The 22,017-nt window shown below is 36.1% G+C and overlaps 7 protein-coding genes and 1 non-coding gene across 8 annotated transcripts; 5 read left to right on the top strand and 3 right to left on the bottom strand.

Moving 5' to 3' along the window:
- Window positions 1-790: 790 nt before the first annotated feature.
- Window positions 791-5,233, top strand: WICANDRAFT_25578 (uncharacterized protein; the record flags this gene model as incomplete). The annotated part of the gene is made up of 1 exon (XM_019181161.1): window positions 791-5,233. One exon carries the CDS (start codon window positions 791-793, stop codon window positions 5,231-5,233), a length of 4,443 nt encoding a protein of 1,480 aa, XP_019041052.1.
- Window positions 5,234-6,021: 788 nt separating this feature from the next.
- WICANDRAFT_59920 (uncharacterized protein) lies at window positions 6,022-10,368 on the top strand (the record flags this gene model as incomplete). Its single annotated transcript, XM_019182902.1, has 1 exon — window positions 6,022-10,368. The coding sequence occupies one exon, from the start codon at window positions 6,022-6,024 to the stop codon at window positions 10,366-10,368; it is 4,347 nt and encodes a 1,448-aa protein (XP_019041051.1).
- Window positions 10,369-11,911: 1,543 nt separating this feature from the next.
- On the top strand, window positions 11,912-13,969 carry ACS2 (acetate--CoA ligase ACS2; the record flags this gene model as incomplete). The annotated part of the gene is made up of 1 exon (XM_019185320.1): window positions 11,912-13,969. The coding sequence occupies one exon, from the start codon at window positions 11,912-11,914 to the stop codon at window positions 13,967-13,969; it is 2,058 nt and encodes a 685-aa protein (XP_019041050.1).
- A 297-nt stretch (window positions 13,970-14,266) lies between these two features.
- WICANDRAFT_59918 (uncharacterized protein) lies at window positions 14,267-14,627 on the bottom strand (the record flags this gene model as incomplete). The annotated part of the gene is made up of 2 exons (XM_019182901.1): window positions 14,267-14,277; window positions 14,369-14,627. 2 exons carry the CDS (start codon window positions 14,625-14,627, stop codon window positions 14,267-14,269), a joined length of 270 nt encoding a protein of 89 aa, XP_019041049.1.
- A 745-nt stretch (window positions 14,628-15,372) lies between these two features.
- WICANDRAFT_t6 lies at window positions 15,373-15,443 on the bottom strand. The gene has a single exon. It is a non-coding gene; the product is annotated as a tRNA-Gly (tRNA).
- A 443-nt stretch (window positions 15,444-15,886) lies between these two features.
- Window positions 15,887-16,627, top strand: WICANDRAFT_82023 (uncharacterized protein; the record flags this gene model as incomplete). Its single annotated transcript, XM_019185319.1, has 1 exon — window positions 15,887-16,627. The coding sequence occupies one exon, from the start codon at window positions 15,887-15,889 to the stop codon at window positions 16,625-16,627; it is 741 nt and encodes a 246-aa protein (XP_019041048.1).
- Window positions 16,628-16,776: 149 nt separating this feature from the next.
- WICANDRAFT_24902 (uncharacterized protein) lies at window positions 16,777-18,462 on the bottom strand (the record flags this gene model as incomplete). The annotated part of the gene is made up of 1 exon (XM_019181072.1): window positions 16,777-18,462. One exon carries the CDS (start codon window positions 18,460-18,462, stop codon window positions 16,777-16,779), a length of 1,686 nt encoding a protein of 561 aa, XP_019041047.1.
- A 1,554-nt stretch (window positions 18,463-20,016) lies between these two features.
- Window positions 20,017-21,561, top strand: WICANDRAFT_25706 (uncharacterized protein; the record flags this gene model as incomplete). Its single annotated transcript, XM_019181177.1, has 1 exon — window positions 20,017-21,561. The coding sequence occupies one exon, from the start codon at window positions 20,017-20,019 to the stop codon at window positions 21,559-21,561; it is 1,545 nt and encodes a 514-aa protein (XP_019041046.1).
- Window positions 21,562-22,017: the final 456 nt, after the last annotated feature.

Genomic DNA, 22,017 nt, shown 5'->3' with positions numbered 1-22,017 from the left:
ATCTACCTGGAAGCTGTAGCTCATGTGTATACAGCTCTGACTAGGTTACACAAACAAAATAGGTCTAATACATTGAACAAACTGGAAAGATCAACAGATTATACTTCGTATTAAAGTTTGACCCTCTGGTCTCTGGTCTCTGGTCGCCCATTTGCAATTTGTAATTCAGGAACTGTGTTGATCAAACTTCAGATATTCCACTAAGTCCGCCTGCCTATAACCCGTTACGATGTCCCAACAGATCAGATATACACCTTGTACGTTGTGTATTAAATTCATTGAATACACTGTGTGTATAGTTATCTTAGAATGCTCATCATTAAAGGTAATTACTATTGATATGAAACCCTAACAAAGGAAGAGTACAGGTCTTGGAAGCTATTACGGATCAGCTCAACAAGTAGATATTTACAAGACATCCCAACTTAAACATAGACAATCCGTTTCACTTTATACTAGATTATACGTTAAGGGCAAGTGTACAATTAGCGCTTTTGCTGGGCGTACACGTCTTTTAAACCCGTTAACGACGTGCTTATCTTAGTAATCGACCGGCTTGAAAATTTTCAAAAACGTAAACACTGCGCAACTCAGTGCCAGTGGTGTCCTATTAATTCTTTCAATGTGCGAATATTATCAGGATTAGTCCACAACGATGACAAATCCACGGATCTATGCTGCATGAAAATATCCATCTATAGGTATAAATAGACGCTCATGTCCTCTAGAGTTTGGAGAATGAGTACTGGTTACTGGATTGTTTCCAAAAGGCTTGATCAGTTGAAGTACAATGTCCAACTCTTCAAGTGACAGTCGCTATGAGGAAAAGCCATATGGTGGCGAAAACGATATCGCTGACAAGGAATCAAGAGATGAGTTTGAACAGGAACAAGACTTAATTAGGGTTGTTTCACAAGATGGTATCAATAAGGTCTTGACTAGATTTGAAAGTCTAGCAAGAACAATCTCTAAGAAAAACTTTAAAGAGTTCCCAATGGCTATTGATCCAAATGATTTTGATTTGCAAACCATCTTGGGTGCTTTTGTTAATGATACCACTGAAAGAGGATTGAAGTTGAGAACCGCTGGTATTACGTTTAATAATGTTTCTACTATTGGTAAAGATAACAGTGTTGCTTTTGCACCAACTTTAGCGGATCTTGCTTCTGCTCCATTGGATTTGTTCAAGAAATCACAAAATAGAAAATTGATCAAAAACATTAATGGTTTCGTGAACTCTGGTGAAATGTTGTTAGTTTTGGGTAGACCAGGTGCTGGTTGTTCAACTTTCTTGAGAACTATTAGTGGTGAAACTCATCATTATGTTGGAACTGAAGGGGAAATTTTTTACAATGGTATTCCACAAGATGAAATGGTTAAAAACTTCAAGTCAGATTTGATCTACAATCCAGAACATGATGAACATTTTCCTCATTTAACTGTTGAACAAACCTTGAAATTTGCTGTTGCCTGCAGAACACCAAACACCAGACCAAACGCTTCAACTCGTGAACAATACATTTCCATTATGGTTGATTTATTAGCCACTGTTTTTGGTTTAAGACATACATATCAAACCAAAGTTGGTAATGATGTCTTCAGAGGTGTTTCTGGTGGTGAAAGAAAGAGAGTTTCCATTGCTGAAGCTTTATCAGCTAGGGCTGCAGTTTATTGTTGGGATAATGCCACTAGAGGTCTTGATGCTTCAACTGCTTTAGAATATGCTCAAGCTATTAGAACAACCACCAATTTGATGAAGTCAGCTTCGTTTGTCACTATCTACCAAGCTTCTGAAAACATTTACAACTTGTTTGATAAAGTTACAGTGTTGTATGAAGGTCGTCAGATCTATTTTGGTCCAGTTCATAAAGCTAAACAATATTTCATCGACATGGGATATGAACCATTGAATCGTCAATCCACTACAGAGTTTTTAACTTCAGTTACTGATCCTCTTGGTCGTTTTGCTAGAGAAGGTTATGAGCATAAGGTGCCTCACACACCTGCTGAATTTGAAGAATATTGGTTGAATTCACCAGAATACAAAGTCTTGCAAACCTCAATTGCTCAATACAAATCTACTGCTAGTGCTGACGAAACCAAAAGATTGTTCAAAGAATCATTGGCCCATGAAAAAGCCAAATATTCTAAAAAGAACTCTCATTATACAATCAGTTATCCTGCTCAATTGAAGTTGTTAACAAAACGTGGATATCAAAGAATTATTGGTGATAAAGCTTTTACTACAATTCAAATCTCAATGTCCATTATTATCTCATTGGTTCTTGGTTCAATGTTTTATGATTCTCCTGATTCAACAGCTGGTGCTTTTTCAAGAGGTGGTGTTATTTTCTTTAGTTTGATCTTCTTTGTGTTTTTAGCTAGTGCTGAAATCATTATTTCATTTCAAAACCGTCCAATCATCCAAAGACATAGATCTTATTCGTTCTACAGTCCCAGCGCTGAAGCCATTGCTGATTTGCTCACAGATTTCCCTTTGAAGATGGTTACAATCATTGTTTTCACAATCATTTCATATTTCCTCGCTGGATTAAAGAGTGATGCTGGTGCTTTCTTCAACTTTTTATTGTTCTTCCTACTCACTGTCTTCATTGCCAAAGTTATGTTCAATGTGGTTGCCACAATTTCACCAACTGCATCATTGGCTAATTCTGTTGGTGGTGTTTTGTTATTGGCCATTGCTTTGTACTCTTCATTTATGATTCAAATTCCTTCCATGCATCCTTGGTTTGTTTGGATTGCTTATATTAATCCTGCCATGTATGGTTTTGAATCAATGGCACTTGGTGAGTTCCATGGGAGAAAAATGGAATGTTCTCCCGAATATTTGATTCCATCTGGTCCAGGTTATGAAAATGTTGATAGTGCTAATCAAGTTTGTGCATTCGTTGGTTCTGAACCAGGCCAACCATGGGTTAGTGGTGATCGCTATTTGGATATTTCATTCGAATATACTTATGGTCATAATTGGAGAAATCTTGGTATTTTGATTGGATTTGCTTTGTTCTTTACTGTTTGTTTATCTGTCTTTGCTGATTTGATGAAATTTGGAGAAGGTAGTGGTGATAGATTGTTGTTTAAGAAAGGTAAACTACCTGATGAGTTTGTCAGATCATCAAGCTCAAGTACTGATGAAGAAGCTGGTCCAGTTGATGATAACTTGGTTCGTACTAGAAGCACTAAGAAGAACTTCTTGAAAGATGAAGATTTAAGTACTGCTGATATTTTCAGTTGGAAAAACTTGGATTACACTATTAAGACTAAAGATGGGAACTTGAGAAAATTATTGGATAATGTCCAAGGTTATATTAAACCAGGTCAATTAGTTGCTTTGATGGGTGAATCAGGTGCTGGTAAAACCACCTTGTTGAATGTGTTGTCTCAAAGAATTGATATGGGTGTTATCACTGGTGACATGCTGGTTAATGGTGCTCCAATTGATAGTACTTTCAAGAAGAGAACTGGTTATGTTCAACAACAAGATTTACATCTTGATGAATTGACTGTCAGAGAATCATTAGTGTTTGCAGCTAGAATGAGAAGACCAGCTAATGTTCCAGATGCTGAGAAGTTAGACTATGTTGAAAAGATTATCAAAATCTTGGATATGGAATTGTACGCAGATGCTATTGTTGGTCAGATTGGTGATGGTTTGAATGTTGAACAACGTAAGAAGTTATCTATTGGTGTTGAATTAGTTGCTAAACCATCATTGTTGTTGTTTTTGGATGAGCCTAGTTCAGGCTTGGACTCACAATCATCTTGGGCAGTTGTTCAAGTGTTGAGACATCTTGCAGAAGCTGGACAAGCTATCTTGTGTACTATCCATCAACCTTCAGCTACATTGTTTGAACAATTTGATAGATTATTGTTGTTGAAGAAAGGTGGTCAAACAGTTTATTTTGGTGATATTGGTGAGAGATCTAGAACTTTGTTAAATTACTTTGAAAGAAATGGTGGAAGACCATGTGGTGAATTGGAAAACCCTGCTGAGTATATTTTGGAATCTATTGGTGCCGGTGCTACAGCTGTTGTTAATGAAGACTGGCATGAGAAATGGGAAAACTCACCAGAGTATATCCAAGCTTCCACTGAAATTGATGAGATTAACAAAGAAGGTTTACGTTTAACTGCTACTACTACTGTTACTGCTTCAGAAGATAAGTACTTACATTCAACTTATGCTACTTCTTGGTTTTCTCAAGTTAAACATGTTTATTTTAGAACAAATTTGCAATTTTATCGTGATCCAACTTATATGTTTGCCAAAATTGGGCTATACACTTTAGGTGGTTTGTTTATTGGTTTTACATTTTGGGGATTAAAGCACTCCATCATTGGTAATCAAAATGCTCTTTTCGTTGCATTTTTAGCTGTTATCATTTCCAACCCATTGTTGAATCAAATCCAAGAAAGATCTATGAAATCAAGAGTTGTTTATGAGGCTAGAGAAAGAATGAGTAATACCTTCCATTGGACTGCTTTAATGGTGTCACAAATTTTGACTGAAATTCCATACAACTTTTTTGGTTCAACCATTTACTTTTTGTGCTCATATTTCCCATTAAGAATATATCAAAATTCAACATTGACAGGAAAGTTCTATTTCATGGTTTCAATCATCTATCAAATTTATATTTGTACATTTGCCATTGGTATTTATTATGTTTCTCCAGATTTACCATCAGCTGGATTATTGGGATCTGTTGTCACTGTCTTCATGTTTGCCTTTGCTGGTGTTTTACAACCTTATTCAAATCTTCCAGGATTCTGGCGTTTTATGTACAGGGTTTCACCTATCACTTATGTTGTTGAAAGTTTATCATCCACTTTGCTTCACGGAAGAGAAATCCATTGTTCCAAGAGTGAACTAGCTTATTTTGATCCTCCATCCGGTCAAACTTGTGGTGAATATGTTTCTGATTACATTTCTGCTCGTGGTGGTTATTTGGTTGATCCTTCTGCTACTTCAGACTGTGGTTACTGTTCTTATTCTGATGCTGATACATATATTGGTAGTACTAGAATGATGAAGTATAGTCATTACTGGAGAAACTTTGGTCTTTTCTGGGTTTATATCCTCTTTAATGTTGTTTCAATGATGGCGTTGTACTGGTTGGCTAAGGACGCTAAGTTTTCTACTCCAAAGCTATTTCAAAAGAAACCAAAAGCTGAAAAGGAGCCAAAAGTTGAACAAAGCGATCTTGCTTGAATGAATTATAATATATTGAGTTGTATAATAGAGTTGGGAATTTTAACTATGAATGATTAATTTTAATACATTTAATTCAAAGTCGATTTAGTAGCACTATTTCCTATTTGTAACTTACTTGACAATTGAGACTCGAAAAAGTAACATCCAGCTATGAGTTAGCTGGTAACACTGCGACTGTCACCAACAGCTATAAGTGTTTGATAATATTCACAGCTCTACTATGAACGGCGGAAGTCCGTCGAATTACGTATAATTAGTACCATGAACAGAATGTATTTTTAATGAACGTCCACAGAAAGACCTCGTTTGATAGAGGTGCTCAATTACTAATGGAGCTGCTAATTATTCAGCAGTTGTCAATTTTGTTAGGGGCCCACCTGGGCTTCAAACCTTTGCGCTGGGCTTCAATCACAGAAATCATCAAATTTCAATTGATCAACAAACAACAAGGTAAACACACAATGGTTTTGCTTAGTTTCACAACCCTTAGCGCCTGCTTTGAATAGAGAGATTATACAGCTCATCATGAGAAGCCACTGATAGATTATGCCTGTTTTGTCATCAATATCATGGGTTTAGCTAATCAGATTGTCCATTGACTGCTTTTTGTGATTTCAAATTAAGCTCAGCTACTTGAACTGCTTCAATATTGAAATGTAATAACCAAGTTCAATTATTAATTATCTCCTCACTGAAATAGTTGTTTCAAGTTTATTTAAGAATGCCTGATTCTCAGCTATTAGAAGATAGATTTTGCTGAGGGTGTTTGACATCAATAAAGCAAAATGAATACATCCCCAGAGCGTGCTTTAGAGCTTGAGAAGAGCCAAACATTCGATGAATATGAGGAAGACTTAATTCGCAGTGTTACAAATGATATCAACACTGGTGTTTTGAACACTTTTGAGAACTTAGTGAAGACAATGTCAGGAAAAACTTTTAAAGAGTTCCCAATGGCTATTGATCCAAATGATTATGACTTACAAACCATCTTGGGTGCTTTTGTTAATGATACCACTGAAAGAGGATTGAAGTTGAGAACTGCTGGTATTACGTTTAATAATGTTTCTACTATTGGTAAGGATAACAGTGTTGCTTTTGCTCCAACTTTAGCAGATCTTGCTTCTGCTCCATTGAATTTGGTCAAGAAATCACCAACCAGAAAGTTAATCAAAAACATTAATGGTTTCGTGAACTCTGGTGAAATGTTGTTAGTTTTGGGTAGACCAGGTGCTGGTTGTTCAACTTTCTTGAAAACTATTAGTGGTGAAACTCATAATTATGTTGGTACTGAAGGTGAAATTTTGTACAATGGTATCCCACAAGATGAAATGGTTAAAAACTTCAAGTCAGATTTGATTTACAATCCAGAACATGATGAACATTTTCCTCATTTAACTGTTGAACAAACTTTGAAATTTGCTGTTGCTTGCAGAACACCAAACGCCAGACCAAATTCTTCAACTCGTGAACAATACATTTCCATCATGGTTAATTTATTGGCTACTGTTTTCGGTTTAAGACATATTTTTCAAACCAAAGTTGGTAACGATGTCTTCAGAGGTGTTTCTGGTGGTGAAAGAAAGAGAGTTTCCATTGCTGAAGCTTTATCAGCCAGGGCTGCGGTTTATTGCTGGGATAATGCTACTAGAGGTCTTGATGCCTCAACGGCTTTAGAATATGCTCAAGCTATCAGAACAACTACCAATTTGATGAAGTCAGCATCATTTGTCACTATCTATCAAGCTTCTGAAAACATTTACAACTTGTTTGATAAAGTTACAGTGTTGTATGAAGGTCGTCAAATTTATTTTGGTCCAGTTGAGAGAGCTAGACAATACTTCATTGATATGGGGTATGGACCATTGAATCGTCAATCCACCACTGAGTTTTTAACTTCAGTTACTGATCCACTTGGTCGTTTTGCTAGAGAAGGTTATGAACATAAAGTTCCTCACTCACCAGCAGAATTTGAAGAATATTGGTTGAAGTCACAAGAGTATAAAGTCCTAAAAACCACAATCACTCAATACAATTCCACTGTTGATGCTGATGAAACTAAGAAATCATTTAAAAAATCTTTATCAAAAGAGAAGTCATTATTTACCAGGGCCAATTCAAGGTATACTATTGACTTTGCTTCCCAGTTGAAGCTGTTGGTGAATCGGGGTTATCAAAGAGTAATCAATGATACAGCGTTTTTGATTATTCAGAGTGCTTTAACAGTTATTATTGCGTTTATGATTGGGTCGCTATGCTATGATACACCAATTTCTACAGCTGGTGCTTTTTCAAGAGGTGGTTTCATCTTCTTTAGTGTTATATTCTTCGTGTTCAATACATTTGCTGAAATGATTTTCCTTTTTCAAACCTGTCAAATTGTGAACAGACATAGATCATATTCATTTTATGCTCCTTCCGCAGAGGTGATTGCTGATTTAGTTATCAATTTAATTGTGAAGGTCGTCATGATTACCATTTTTATGATCATTTCTTACTTCTTAGCTGGTATGAAATATGAAGCTGGTGCATTCTTCAGCTTTTGGTTATTTTTCATTCTTACTGTGCTTGCTTTCAAAGTCATCTTTAACTTTATTGCTACCATCTCCCCAACCAATGCTTTGGCAAATACAATTGGAGGAATTGTTCTTATGGCAATCTCTATCTATTCATCTTTTATGATCCAATTCCCATCGATGCACCCGTGGTTTTCTTGGATCTTTTATATTAATCCATTTACTTATGGATTTGAATCGGTGATGCTTATGGAATTTCACGGTCGTGAAATGGAATGTCAACCAGACAGTTTGGTTCCTTCTGGTATAGGCTATGAAACTGTTGATAGCGTCAATCAAGTTTGTGCCTTTATTGGTTCAGAGGCTGGTCAAACTTGGGTTAGTGGTGATAAATATTTGGAAGTCGTATATGATTACACTTTTGGTCACATTTGGCGCAACTTGGGAATATTAATTGGATTTATTTTTTTCTTTTTGTCTTTAACAGTGGTTTGCTCAGATTATGTTAATTACGATGAAGTTAAAGGTGATAAACTTTTGTTTAAGAAAGGAAAGGTGCCAGATGACGTTGTTCAGCCTATGCCTACTCATGATGTTGAATCTGGTAATGTCCAAGAAGATTCATTAGTTCCAATTCCTCATAGACTTTTGAAAGATGAAAAGCTAGGTAGTGGTGATGTTTTTTCTTGGAAAAATTTGGATTATACTATCAAGACTAAAGATGGGAATTTGAGAAAACTATTGGATAATGTTCAAGGTTATATTAAACCAGGTCAATTAGTCGCTTTGATGGGTGAATCAGGTGCTGGTAAAACCACCTTGTTGAATGTTTTGTCTCAAAGAATTGATATGGGTGTTATTACTGGAGACATGTTGGTGAATGGTGCTCCAATTGATAGTACTTTCAAGAAGAGAACTGGTTATGTTCAACAACAGGATTTACATCTTGATGAATTAACTGTCAGAGAATCATTAGTGTTTGCAGCCAGAATGAGAAGACCAGCTAATGTTCCAGATGCTGAGAAGTTGGACTATGTTGAAAAGATTATCAAAATCTTGGATATGGAATTGTATGCCGATGCTATTGTTGGTCAGATTGGTGATGGTTTGAATGTTGAACAACGTAAGAAGTTATCTATTGGTGTTGAATTAGTTGCTAAACCATCATTGTTGTTGTTTTTGGATGAGCCTAGTTCAGGCTTGGACTCACAATCATCTTGGGCAGTTGTTCAAGTGTTGAGACATCTTGCAGAAGCTGGACAAGCTATCTTGTGTACTATCCATCAACCTTCAGCTACATTGTTTGAACAATTTGATAGATTATTGTTGTTGAAGAAAGGTGGTCAAACAGTTTATTTTGGTGATATTGGTGAGAGATCTAGAACTTTGTTAAATTACTTTGAAAGAAATGGTGGAAGACCATGTGGTGAATTGGAAAACCCTGCTGAGTATATTTTGGAATCTATTGGTGCCGGTGCTACAGCTGTTGTTAATGAAGACTGGTATGAGAAATGGGAAAAGTCACCAGAGTATACTCAACTTTGTTATGAGGTTGATACTGTTGTCAAGACTAAAGCACCTTCAAAGACTGAAGAACAATTGGGCTCATCTTACTCATCATCTTGGCTCACGCAGCTCAAATATGTTCTTTTGAGAACCAATATTCAATTTTATCGTGACCCATGGTATCCATTTGCTAAATGGGTATTGTTTATCTTTGGCGGTTTATTTTTTGGTTTTACTTTCTGGGATTTGAAACACACCATTACTGACACCCAGAATTCCTTGTTTGTTGTTTTTCTTTCACTAATTCTTCATAACCCTTTGGTTAATCAGATGCAAGCCAAATCATCAAAAGCTCGTGCCGTTTATGAAGCAAGGGAGAGAATGAGTAAAACATTTCACTGGTCTGCCTTGTTGCTGTCCCAAATTCTCACTGAATTGCCATATAATTTATTGGGTTGTACAATTTTCTTTTGTTCTTGTTATTTCCCTTTAAGAGCTTACCAAGGACCTTCATTAGCTGGTAAATATTATTTCACACTTGCAATCATGTATGAGCTCTATATCACAAGTTTTTCCGTCGGTGTCTACTATTTTTCACCAGATTTGGCAACTGCAAATATTTTGGGGACAATTTTGATAGTCTTTATGCTCACATTTTCTGGTGTTGTTCAACCTCTATCAAATTTTCCTAAATTTTGGACATTTATGTACAAAGCATCACCAGTCACTTATTTTGTTCAAAATATGGTTTCATCTTTAATTCATGGAAGAGAAGTGCAATGTTCTGATGATGAGTTATCTTATGTGAATCCACCAAATGGTAAGACTTGTGGTGATTATTTATCTTCGTTTATTGAATCCAATGGTGGTTATTTGGTTGATTCCTCTTCAACTGAAAACTGTGGGTATTGTGCTTACACTGGTGCTGATGAATATATTTTCAAGACCAGAAATATCGATTATGGGACCTACTGGAGAAATATTGGTATTTTCTGTGTATTCATCGCGTTCAACATATTGGGAATGATGGTTTTATACTGGTATTTTAAGGATTTCAAGTTCAAAAGATCGAAAGTGAATTCTAAGAAGAGTAATGATCAAGAAAAATGATGATAGAACTTTCATTGAAAGTGGTGTCTTCTCATTTCTATGTCTTGTTGTTTACGTATACAAATACATACTTTTAACTATTTTGATCATTGGCGTAGGATCGACAAATAAGTACCACTTAGTAATTGCTAGTTGATGCTTGAATAATCTGAAATCTTGAAAGATTTACCTCAATAGCTAGCATATAATAGAAATACTGTATATGTGGTACAAATCTTCAATTGCATATATCTTTGTTAAATTTAAATGGCCTTGCAGGAAAATATATTATAACATACAATCTAATCAAGCTACTTAAATTAGACTTTTTATATTGAGCTTGACACTTGAACGTTTTACCCCTGTTGACTCAACCTTTTGTAATCTCATTATTAGTATAATCAAAAATAACAACAGCCACTTTGTATATCAACCGGAGAGCGAGTCAATTATAAGCCGTCCAGCATACTGAGATAACGTAAACAGAACAATTGAATGGAAACCATGACCCAAAGCTTACACTTACTTCATGGTTTGGTCAAAAGGAATTTAATTGGTAGCCACTATTTTGATCAGTTTCGCCAAATCCACACCTCCAGAATGCTGAATGAAAGCACATCACACAAATGCTTGGGAAAGAGTCAATTCTTCAGGAAAACTAGGAACTTTGGGCGCAAGAAGTCATCAGAGCTCACTTCCACCATCAATAACCTTCATTCGCGACTAAGTACATGTAGAGATCCTCTAGTTGAGTCTCACTCCCAACAAAAAATCACTATTGGATTAGTCTGCACAACAAAAATCAACAAACAATTTCACCAAAAACTCAAAGTCAACACATTCACCAGAACCAACGAAACTCCACCATCACCAACGAATTGCATTAGCTCAATTTCATTGGAATTGTATTTAAACGTAGCATATGGCAATTGCAACTTGTGACCTGTGACCAATTGAAAGTACCGGACTTTCAAACTTCGGTTTTTGGCTTGTATAATTTTCACTAGACCCTGTCACCGGACGAGATGCACCAGACCTGAAATGTCCACACCCGGACACCATCAATTGTGTTAACTATGAGAGCACCAGGACTAGGTCCTCTCAGTCTCCAAAATCCTCGTGATTTCTCGTTCGCTTAGATGGTGAACGACCACTTTTTTTTTCAAGATTTGAATCTCATCAACTTGTTTTTACCATTGAACCTTAAGGAAATTCACATTCTTTTTAGCAAAAGCTCTGTTAAAGCAACTGTTTAGGAAGGGATTTAATTTTGTTTGGTCATTGTCATTGAGGCTTCCTTGTTTTGTCAACCAATCAATCCACTATCGTATAAAAACATAAAGATATCATCAATTTCTGAATATTCAATCAATTGCAGTGTGCTGAAATCGATACTGATATAGTTGAGCAACTCCAATAACATATTTAATAGTCTAAACCAATTCTCAATTCTATTCAGGTCTCCAATTGAATTCAAGAAAGGGAAAAGAAGAAGAAACCAAAAAAAATCCAGATACAAGAGTTTTATATAACCACATTCCCCTCAGATTAAAACACAAGAAACATGACAAAAGTCGAACACAAGGTTGTCCACGAAGCCTCCAACGTCGAGGCCAGACACGCCCCAGAACATTTCTACAAATCTCAACCGAACAAAGGTTTCGTCAACGATTTGGAGCACTACAAAGAGCTTTACGCCAAATCCATTGAAGATCCAGAAGGTTTCTTTGGTCCTTTGGCTAGAGAATACTTGGACTGGGATAAAGATTTTAACAAAGTTCAAAGCGGTTCTTTAGAAAACGGTGATGTTGCTTGGTTCCTTAATGGTGAATTGAATGCTTCTTACAACTGTGTCGATAGACACGCGTTTATCAACCCAGCTAAACCAGCTATCATTTATGAAGCGGATGATGAAAAAGACAACAGAATTATCACTTTTGGTGAATTATTAAGACAAGTTAGTGAAGTTGCCTCAGTTCTGAAAAGTTGGGGTGTTAAGAAAGGTGATACCGTTGCTGTTTATTTACCAATGATTCCAGAAGCTGTTGTCGCTATGTTGGCGGTTGCAAGATTAGGTGCTATTCATTCAGTTATCTTTGCAGGGTTCAGTGCTGGTTCTTTAAAAGATCGTGTTACTGATGCTGGTTCAAAAGTTATCATTACCTGTGATGAAGGTAAAAGAGGTGGTAAAACTGTTCATACTAAAAAAATCGTTGATGAAGGTTTAAATGGTGTTGATTCAGTGGAAAAAATCCTTGTTTTCCAAAGAACAGGTTCTCAAGGTATCCCAATGAAAGAAGGTAGAGATTTTTGGTGGCATGAAGAAACCTCTAAAGCTAGAGGTTATTTACCACCAACTCCAGTTAATTCTGAAGATCCATTGTTTTTGTTATATACCTCAGGTTCTACTGGTTCTCCAAAAGGTGTTGTTCATACCACTGCTGGTTACTTATTAGGTGCTGCATTAACTACTAAATATGTCTTTGATATCCATCCAGAAGATGTCTTATTCACTGCTGGTGATGTCGGTTGGATTACTGGTCATACTTATGCTCTTTATGGTCCTTTAACTTTAGGTACTGCTACAATTATTTTCGAATCTACCCCAGCTTATCCAGATTATGGTAGATACTGGAGAATTATTGAACGTCATAAAGCTACCCATTTCTATGTTGCCCCAACTGCTTTAAGATTAATTAAAAGAGTTGGTGAAGAAGAAATTGGTAAATATGATTTAAGCTCTTTGAGAACTTTAGGATCTGTTGGTGAACCAATTGCACCAGATTTATGGGAATGGTATAACGAAAAAATTGGTCAAGGTAGATGTGTTGTTTGTGATACTATGTGGCAAACTGAATCAGGTTCTCATTTAATTGCTCCATTGGCAGGTGCTGTCCCAACAAAACCAGGTTCAGCTACTGTTCCATTCTTTGGTATCAATGCTGCTATTATTGATCCAGTTACTGGTGAAGAATTGAAAGGTAATGATGTTGAAGGTGTTTTAGCTGTCAAAGCACCATGGCCATCAATGGCTAGATCAGTTTGGAATAACCATTCTCGTTACATTGAAACTTATTTGAAACCTTACCCAGGTTATTATTTCACAGGTGATGGTGCTGGTAGAGATCATGATGGTTACTACTGGATTAGAGGTAGAGTTGATGATGTTGTTAACGTTTCAGGTCATAGATTATCTACCTCAGAAATTGAAACTGCTTTAACTGAACATTTAGGTGTTTCCGAAAGTGCTGTTGTTGGTATTCCAGATGAATTGACTGGTCAATCTGTTATTGCATTTGTTTCATTAAAAGAAGGTTACTTAGTTCAAGCTAATGAAAAAATAACTGATTCAAATGAACACATCACTCCAGATAAATTAAGACGTGAATTGATTTTACAAGTTAGAGGTGAAATTGGTCCATTTGCTGGTCCAAAAACCGTTATTATTGTTGATGATTTACCAAAAACAAGATCTGGTAAAATCATGAGAAGAGTCTTGAGAAAGATAACATCAAATGAAGCTGATCAATTAGGTGATTTATCCACTTTAGCTAACCCAGAAATCGTTAAAGATATAATTGCTGCTGTTGATGACCAATTCTTCAAATTGTTAAAGAAATAGATATAGATTGTTTTAGCAATTGATGTTGCTTATAGAAAGAAGATTGTCTGCGTTGAAATTCTTTAACTTGTTTTTTATTCCTCTTTTTCATTTTGTTTGGATTATTTATTGTTTTTGAGTCTAGTTAATATTTACCCATAGCGTTTAGAAGATAATGCACAGAGCTTGCAAAATAAAGATCTTGTAGATTTAGTCTAGTGTACATCTTTCTTGCAGTGTAGTGGTTTTTCAAAGAGATGGACATACTTCAAACCGTCTGTCAACTTGGATTAAGAGATGAAGTTACAAGCGTAACATCTAGTTCAACACTTTTAAAAAACAATGTTCAATTAAATTAATCAAAAAAAAGAACTATACGTGAATTGAATTGAGAACTGAGTTAGCTAGAAGCTTATTTACTTTCTTCAGTTTTTTTTTCAGCTTCTGATGATGAACCACCGAATTGTTTTCTAATGGCATCTTCACCTTTTTTATAGTTATCTTCACCAACTTTGTCTTTGATTTGTTTTAATCTATCTTCACCAATGTAACCTTCAGCTTTTTTAACATAGTCAGTTTGTTCACCACTTTTTTTATCACCAGAGCCACCTAAAGCACCTTGGATTTTACTGAAGTTTTCTTCACCAACTTGATTCTTAACGCTGTCAAATAAACCCATTTTGTATCAATTGTATTGAAAGTCTTGTGTACAATATCAATTGAGATTGGAAAGAGTAAAAGAAAATTCAGGACTATAGAACTGTTTATATACCCCCAAAATCAAAACACTGAATTCAACGCGTTTTCCAGAAGGTGAAATTCGTTCAATTTCAATTCATGCATGATTACTGCACATTCAAATTTTAAAAACTGGAATTGTGTTGAACCTAACTGTTCTGTAATTACCGTGGAAGCAGACTATGGGCATTGGATTCATGCAAGTAAAGAGCTACATTTAGAGTCTAGAAATAAGAAATAACTAAGATACGATGCGTTATCAACTAACCTAAAATCTAGGATGCTCATTAATTTCCTGTTGATAAGAGAATTCAATCTCAATATCGCTGTTAACAATTGAACAGTCGCCCGACATTATGATTCTTAGACGAGTCAGACCAACTAGACAGTATAAACATCAATTTTATTATAAACTACCTTAATATCGAGTACGTCCTACCTCTGATTCACAGGTATTTGTATAGCTCGTTGAAGTCTATCCTATGGACATTATCGGCGTTCATGCTCGGAATTCGCTGAGGATTAGCACGCCGACCTTCAGAACATCACAATTATAGTAATTATAGAGCCACAACCACTATAAAGACAAAAAAACATAACCAGGCTATCTATAAGACTCCAAATAACTTCAAAATTGAAAAAAAATAGCATAAAACGGGCATATGAGCGAAGCATTTCAAAAAAATTGCGCAAGCCCGGAGTCGAACCGGGGGCTCAAAGATGGCAACTTTGAATTTTACCGCTAAACCACTTGCGCTTAACGATGTCGGGTTTTTCCGCTGAGTTGTCTCGAGCTTCTTTTCGGAGCTCAGTCACGTGATAATAATTACTCCATTTGGCTATAAAACCGATCCAAATTCGAAAATTTGAAAACCGTTATTCGCGTTTTTGAATAGGTTATAATTTGAATTGAACATGCTAGGAAGAAATAAACGGCATTAACGAATCCTTTTAAAACGCATTTTAATCCATTTTGGGAACTTTTAATACCGTTACTTGCGAGCTTTATTAGTGCTACCCAGGTTGTTTTAATGCCGATTGCAAATGTGTTGAGTGTTGACGCTTTAATTGATCAATGCCTTGAGGAAACCCACCACCATTGAGAACTATAAAAGAAAGCATTTTCCCTCAAACGATATTATTGGTTTCTTAAAGCTATTACTCGAGAAGAGCCACATTTAAATCACGTTAGCTACCAGCATGTCCGTCAACTTAACCCATCACTGTACAGAGACCAACTTCCATTCAGGTGAATCAGTTGGAAAGATCCAACCTGAATATTTAACTTTCAAAGACGTTTATGTCGTTGGTGATGAATCCAAAAACAAAGGTGTTGTAGTCATCTTGACTGATATTTTCGGTAACAAATACAACAACAATCAATTAGTTGCGGATGCATTTGCTAAAGCTGGTTATTATGCTTTAATTCCAGATTTGTTTGATGGTGATGCTGTTGAATTAGAAAATTATGGTAAACCAGGTTATTTTGATACTTGGAAAAAAAACCATGGTTTTAACGTTACAAGCCCATATGTGAAGGATTTTTTGAAAAAAATTGACTCTGAATTGAAACCTACCAAGATCTTTAGTGTTGGCCATTGCTATGGTGGTAAATTAGTTATTCAAAATTTAACAAAAGATGGTTTATTAGCTGCAGGTGCCGTTGCACATACTTCAGGTACAGAATTGTCAGAAGTCAAAGAAATCATCAACCCTATTATATTCTCATGTGCTGAGAATGATCCAGCATTCACTGATGAACTTAGAACTCAATCTCAACAAATTTTGAAGGAGAACAAGATCAAATATCAATTTGATTTATTTAGTGGTGTTGCTCATGGCTACGCTGTTAGAGGTGATCCAAACAATCCAGATGATAAATATGCTTCTGAGAAGACCTTGAAAGACCAAATTGCTTGGTTTGACCGTTTCAGCTCTTGATCTATTATATGCATCTCAATGGAATATTGTAAATAGGCTTTGAAATTTTAACTTGTAGTGCTAATAATCTACACCATGTCCAAAACTAACATTAATATGAGCATAAACCTTATACAGAAGTAAAAAATATAGTGTATCACACTGATAATCTAAGACCACAACAAGGTCAAGAGTTTCCAGCCTCTGACTTTTTCTAATGGTGGCTCTGGGTTTTCCTCAGCATCTTTAAACAATGATTCCAAATCAACTTCATGAGGTTTCAAATATTTAGTGCCTTTGAAAAACTTCCAGCCAAAGTATAAACCTAAAGATAATGGAATGATAAAGTATGAACTGAAGAAAGAACTAATCAAGAATTGACCTTTGACAAAATTCTTAAACCCACCAGTGAGTAATAATATAAAGGAAGCAATACCAGAGATCCAAGCAGCCTGCGGAGCAAATCCTATGGAATGAGGTAATCTCGATCTTGGTATACCTTGAACTTTCATTGCTCTTGTCATATGAATATGATTCGAAGAAATCAAAATCCAGCCAAATAATAGTTTAGCAGAGACAATAGATTGGAACCAGTTGAAAACATTGGCAGAACTTGTGGATAGATTCATATAAGCTAATGGCATAAAACAAGCACAGAAAGTTGTACCAACCCAAGGGATACCTCTCTTATTGGTTTTCAAAAAGATTTTTGGTGCTTGGTTTTTAACAGCTAGAGCAAATAAGTTTCTTGATCCATAAACCAATTGTAAGTTGGCAGCACTGAAAGCAGAGGTTAAGACCGCAGCATTAACAACATGTGGTAGCACTTTAATGTTTGCATTCTTCATGGCAACGACGAATGGTGAAGATGCAGCATTACCTGTTGAGTTTGCAATTGTTTTGTCATTTGATGGAACAATAAGGGTTAGACAGAATGCAGTTAAAATCATCAAGATTGAAACTCTATAAAAGATTCTTTTACAAGCAGTAAAGACAGTTCTTCTTGGATATTTGACTTCAGCTGCCAATGCAGGAACTGATTGAACACCACCATAAGAATAGACAACACCAGATAATGCCTTCCAAAACCCAGCAAACTTACCCAAGTCACCTTTAGTTAAATATTCAACAAACGGACCTGGATTTCTCCAATATTGGAAACCAATACTTTTCCCATTTGGACCACCACCACATGTAATAACAATGGAGACAATAATCAAACCAATAAGCAATGACAATTTAATAATGGCAAAAACGAATTCCAATTCACCATAAAATCTAATAGAATAAGAATTTGAGGCGTAAATCACGAAAATGATAATAGTTATCCAAATACCTTGTGATAAGTCCGACCAATACGAAACAATCAAGGCAGCAGCAGAGATTTCATTAGGCATGATTGAACTCCAAACACTAACCCAACCATAAGTAAAACCCCAAGCTTCATCCACAAATTGTTCACAATGACGGACAGTTGCGGATGAGGTCGGCATTAAAGAAGCACATTCAGCCAACCCCATTTGATTCAAACCAACAATCAAAGCAATAAGAGTATAAGCTAGAAAAGTACCACAAGGACCAGCAGTAGCCAGCTGTCCACCTGAGGACAAGAAAATACCTGTACCGAAAACACCCACTAGTGTAAGCATCTGTAAATGACGTTGATTCAATCCTTGTTTCAAACGTGTACGATCTTCACCAAAGACTGATTCAGTATCACCATCTCTTATTGTTTGAATTTCCGCAACTTCAACATCATGAATCTTGTTGAAGTCTATATTTTCTTGCTTCTCATTCTTTTCAGAAGAGTCTGTATATGATATGGAGGAGGCTGTTGGCTCCTTGCTTGAAGACATTGTGATTAAATGTTGTTCAAATGCTTTGATACCCTTAAAACTAAGGACTTTGAATATGAGATCAAAAGCATCTTATATACTGTCCTATTTTCAAAACTAGTACCGGATCTAAGCTCGAATTGGGATATTTCTGATGTACAGTGATACAGCATGGCTCTTCGCTGGCTGTCTCAAGTTTTGACTGCATCATTTCATCGAGAAAGAGCTATCAACTTTCTTTAGTTTGTTATCACGTAAAAAATTCAGGATCGCGCTTTTAGATAGAGAAGATCAACACTTTACCAAAACTAGGCAGTAATTTGCCGTGTACACTTTTAGATTAGGGAGTTAATAGAGACTATAGTCTATGGAGTAGGACTATATGGCCAGCTAATCACTTTGGTACTGGTAAAGTGATATCTCTGTCTTGTTCATCCCTCAAGATACAGGATACAGGTGTTAGGGGTTTAGAGTGTTTTAGGCAATATGTCCTATCAAGTGGTCCAATGTGTGAAGCCAACAACCACGGAACTCCAAGCATATGTTGACCCCTGGTTCTGATCAGGCATTAAATATATCTGTATTGTTTGACTAAATCACCCCCATTGAAACCAAGGAAACCTTTTGTAGTCTTAAAATGGGGGCGTATTGTAGAGTTAATGTCAATTCAATGCGAAAGAAACTTCAATAAAGTTCGACAAAATAGGACCATTTGCTGGATAGAGATCAAAAGCCGGAGACGTTATATTTCATAGCAATGGTGTGATTGTAGATACCATATCTTGGACATTTGGCTATTGAAATCAAAGATACACTAACCTCGATATACTTGATAGATTGTAATCCAAAAGCACCTCCATTGGTGACTGCAACACCGTTGACCACAGTCCTATACAGCTTGTAATCCATTACACTCTTTAAATGGTTTACCAAATAATTTCATCGTTCAAAGTTCAAGTTGCAGTGTAATTTGTTATCAGGATGAATGAATTGGCGACGTCGCTGCGCAGAGATAAGCATATTGACAGAATTATTTGTAGTCAAGAAGGTGCCAGTTTTTACAAACCACTCAAATTCCATTGGCTCTATAGCTTCTGGCACAACATCTTAGATAGATCAGCTCTTTCAACTGTTAATTGGCTAAAGGTCCAGTTCGTTAGTTATCCAATGTTTTAATGATGTTATATTCCTTATCTACTTGACAGTTATACGGGTACATAATCATAGATTCCATTCGCGAAGTACCGGGTTTTCGAGCCTTTTTGGATTCTTTGAAGGGTTCAACCTCAGGATTTAAATTAAACTTGAGAATGTTCTTAGATTCCATTGAAACCCCACTAGAGGTCAAATAACCAACACAATTTCCTCAATAACATTTCTTCCATTATATTTCACCACCGTTTTCCTTATTCTCTGCCCAACTGTGGAGAAATTCGTGAACAAGGTGACGGGGTTCAAAAATTTTCAGCCATCTCAAAAAAAAAAGTACAACTTTAAACCACAGTACAGAATCATCAAAACAGTTTACACACTTTTATGTCACAACAATGAGTTGATGCTCTAATCAATAACAACATGTCAAATCAAGAAGAAATATCACTTGGCGCTATAATCTTCATAGCAGCCAAACCAATTGTCAAGATCTACCTTATTATGTTCCTTGGTTGGTTATTAGTTAGACATAACATTTTAACAATGGAGACAAGTAGAGGAATATCAAATATGGTTGTCAATGCCCTTTTACCATGTCTTAGTTTCAACAAGATTGTCACCAATCTATCAGGTGGGCAAATCAAAGAAATTGGTGTATCTGTATTAACTGCAATGCTTGTATTTGGAACAGGTGGTGCCCTAGCTGTTTTAACAAGATTTATTACACCAGTACCCAAGAAATGGGTTTGGGGGCTTATATTTGGTGGTATCTTTGCAAATATTTCAGACTTACCAATCGCTTATACCCAGAGTATGGGAACTGGGATTGTATTTGATCAAAAACAAGCTGATAAAGGTGTGGCTATAAGTTGTATCTTTTTAGCATGTCAACAATTCTTGATGATGAATATGGGGATGTTTCAAGTGGTTGGATTGGATTTTAGGGATGTTCAAGAAAGAAAGGGTTTGAGAGATGAAGAAAAAGGTGATGTGAGCGCTGAAGCTGATAAAAACTCTGAATTTAATGTTGTTCCATTAGTTCGTGATGAAGATGACGACGATGCTGCTAGTGATGCAGTTTCAGAGGAGAGCTATAGAAGTCATGCTACATCAAGTAGGAGAAGAAGAAGAAGCTCTGCAATCTCTAGAGCTTCATTTTCAAGAGTTCTTACTGGAGAGTCTGGATATTCCACGAGATCCAAAAAGTCGAAAGTTCAAAACATTCAATCATTAATTGAAGAGTATAGTGAAGCTGATCGAATCAAATCAAGAAACATGGACCTTGGAAGAACTGTTTCCAAAACTCAAGAGATTGGGTTGAATCTTGATTCTGATGAAGACGAGAAACCAACATATTCAAAGTGGAACTTATTGGTCAAGAAATATAAACTATTCTGGCTTGATTATTTACTAATCAACCTTATGCGCCCTGCTTCTATTGTCTTGCTAATATCAATACTGGTCGCTATGGTTCCATGGTTAAGAGCCTTATTTGTCTCCAACAGCATACACATTCATAGTGCACCTGATAAACTACCACCTTTGAACTTTGTTATGGATTTCACTATATACGTTGGAAATGCCGCAATACCAATGGGACTTTTGTTACTAGGTGGTACAATTGCAAGGTTGAAGATCAATGAAATCCCCAAAGGTTTTTGGAAAACTTCATTGTTTCTAACGCTTTGTCGTCTTGTATTGATGCCAATCATTGGTGTACTTTGGACAAATAGGTTATATTCAAATGGGTGGATCACGGATGATATTTCAAGGTTTGTTTTAATCATAAGTTGGGCAGTTCCAAGTGCAACTGCTCAAGTTTACTTTACTGCATTTTATACCCCATTAGAAGGTGATCATATTCAAATGGATTGTTTGGCTATTTTTCTATTGATGCAGTATCCAATATTGATTATAACACTAGCTATTACTGTTAGTTATGTTCTTAAAGTTAATTTAGGGTATTAATATACACTGTATTCATTTAATCATAAGTAGCCGGACTTGTAAGCCCTATTGTTGAATATCGCGAATTTGTCGTGTACTATATCTATTTCTGGATCTGAAAAAAAAACTATTTTTATCTGAAAACATTTCATTTAGCCAGAAATTTTTATACGTGAACAATAGAGAAATCATGATTATTAGTGACAAGATCATCACTTGGGAAAGATCCGTCGAGGTTATAAGTGAGTAATAGCCGCGAGATAATCACGACGCTGAGAAAAACAGACGCGCTAACACGTTTTACCAAAATAGAAACAAATGCCCTTGAAGAGTTCTATAGAAATCAAACTGAAACTGATAAATATCGTGCTTTCAAGGAAGAGTTGAAGTCAAAAGGCTCCACAATCGTTCAATATATCATCAAGAATCGTTTAGGTTGGATTGATGAAAATGGTCTACCCGCTTTAGAACCTGCTT

This window comes from Wickerhamomyces anomalus (assembly GCF_001661255.1).
Source record: "Wickerhamomyces anomalus NRRL Y-366-8 unplaced genomic scaffold WICANscaffold_1, whole genome shotgun sequence".
NCBI classification, from domain to species: Eukaryota; Fungi; Ascomycota; class Saccharomycetes; order Phaffomycetales; family Wickerhamomycetaceae; genus Hansenula; species Hansenula anomala.
The sequence above is the reverse complement of the archived record's forward strand: the minus strand, read 5'-3'. Positions and strand labels throughout refer to the sequence as shown.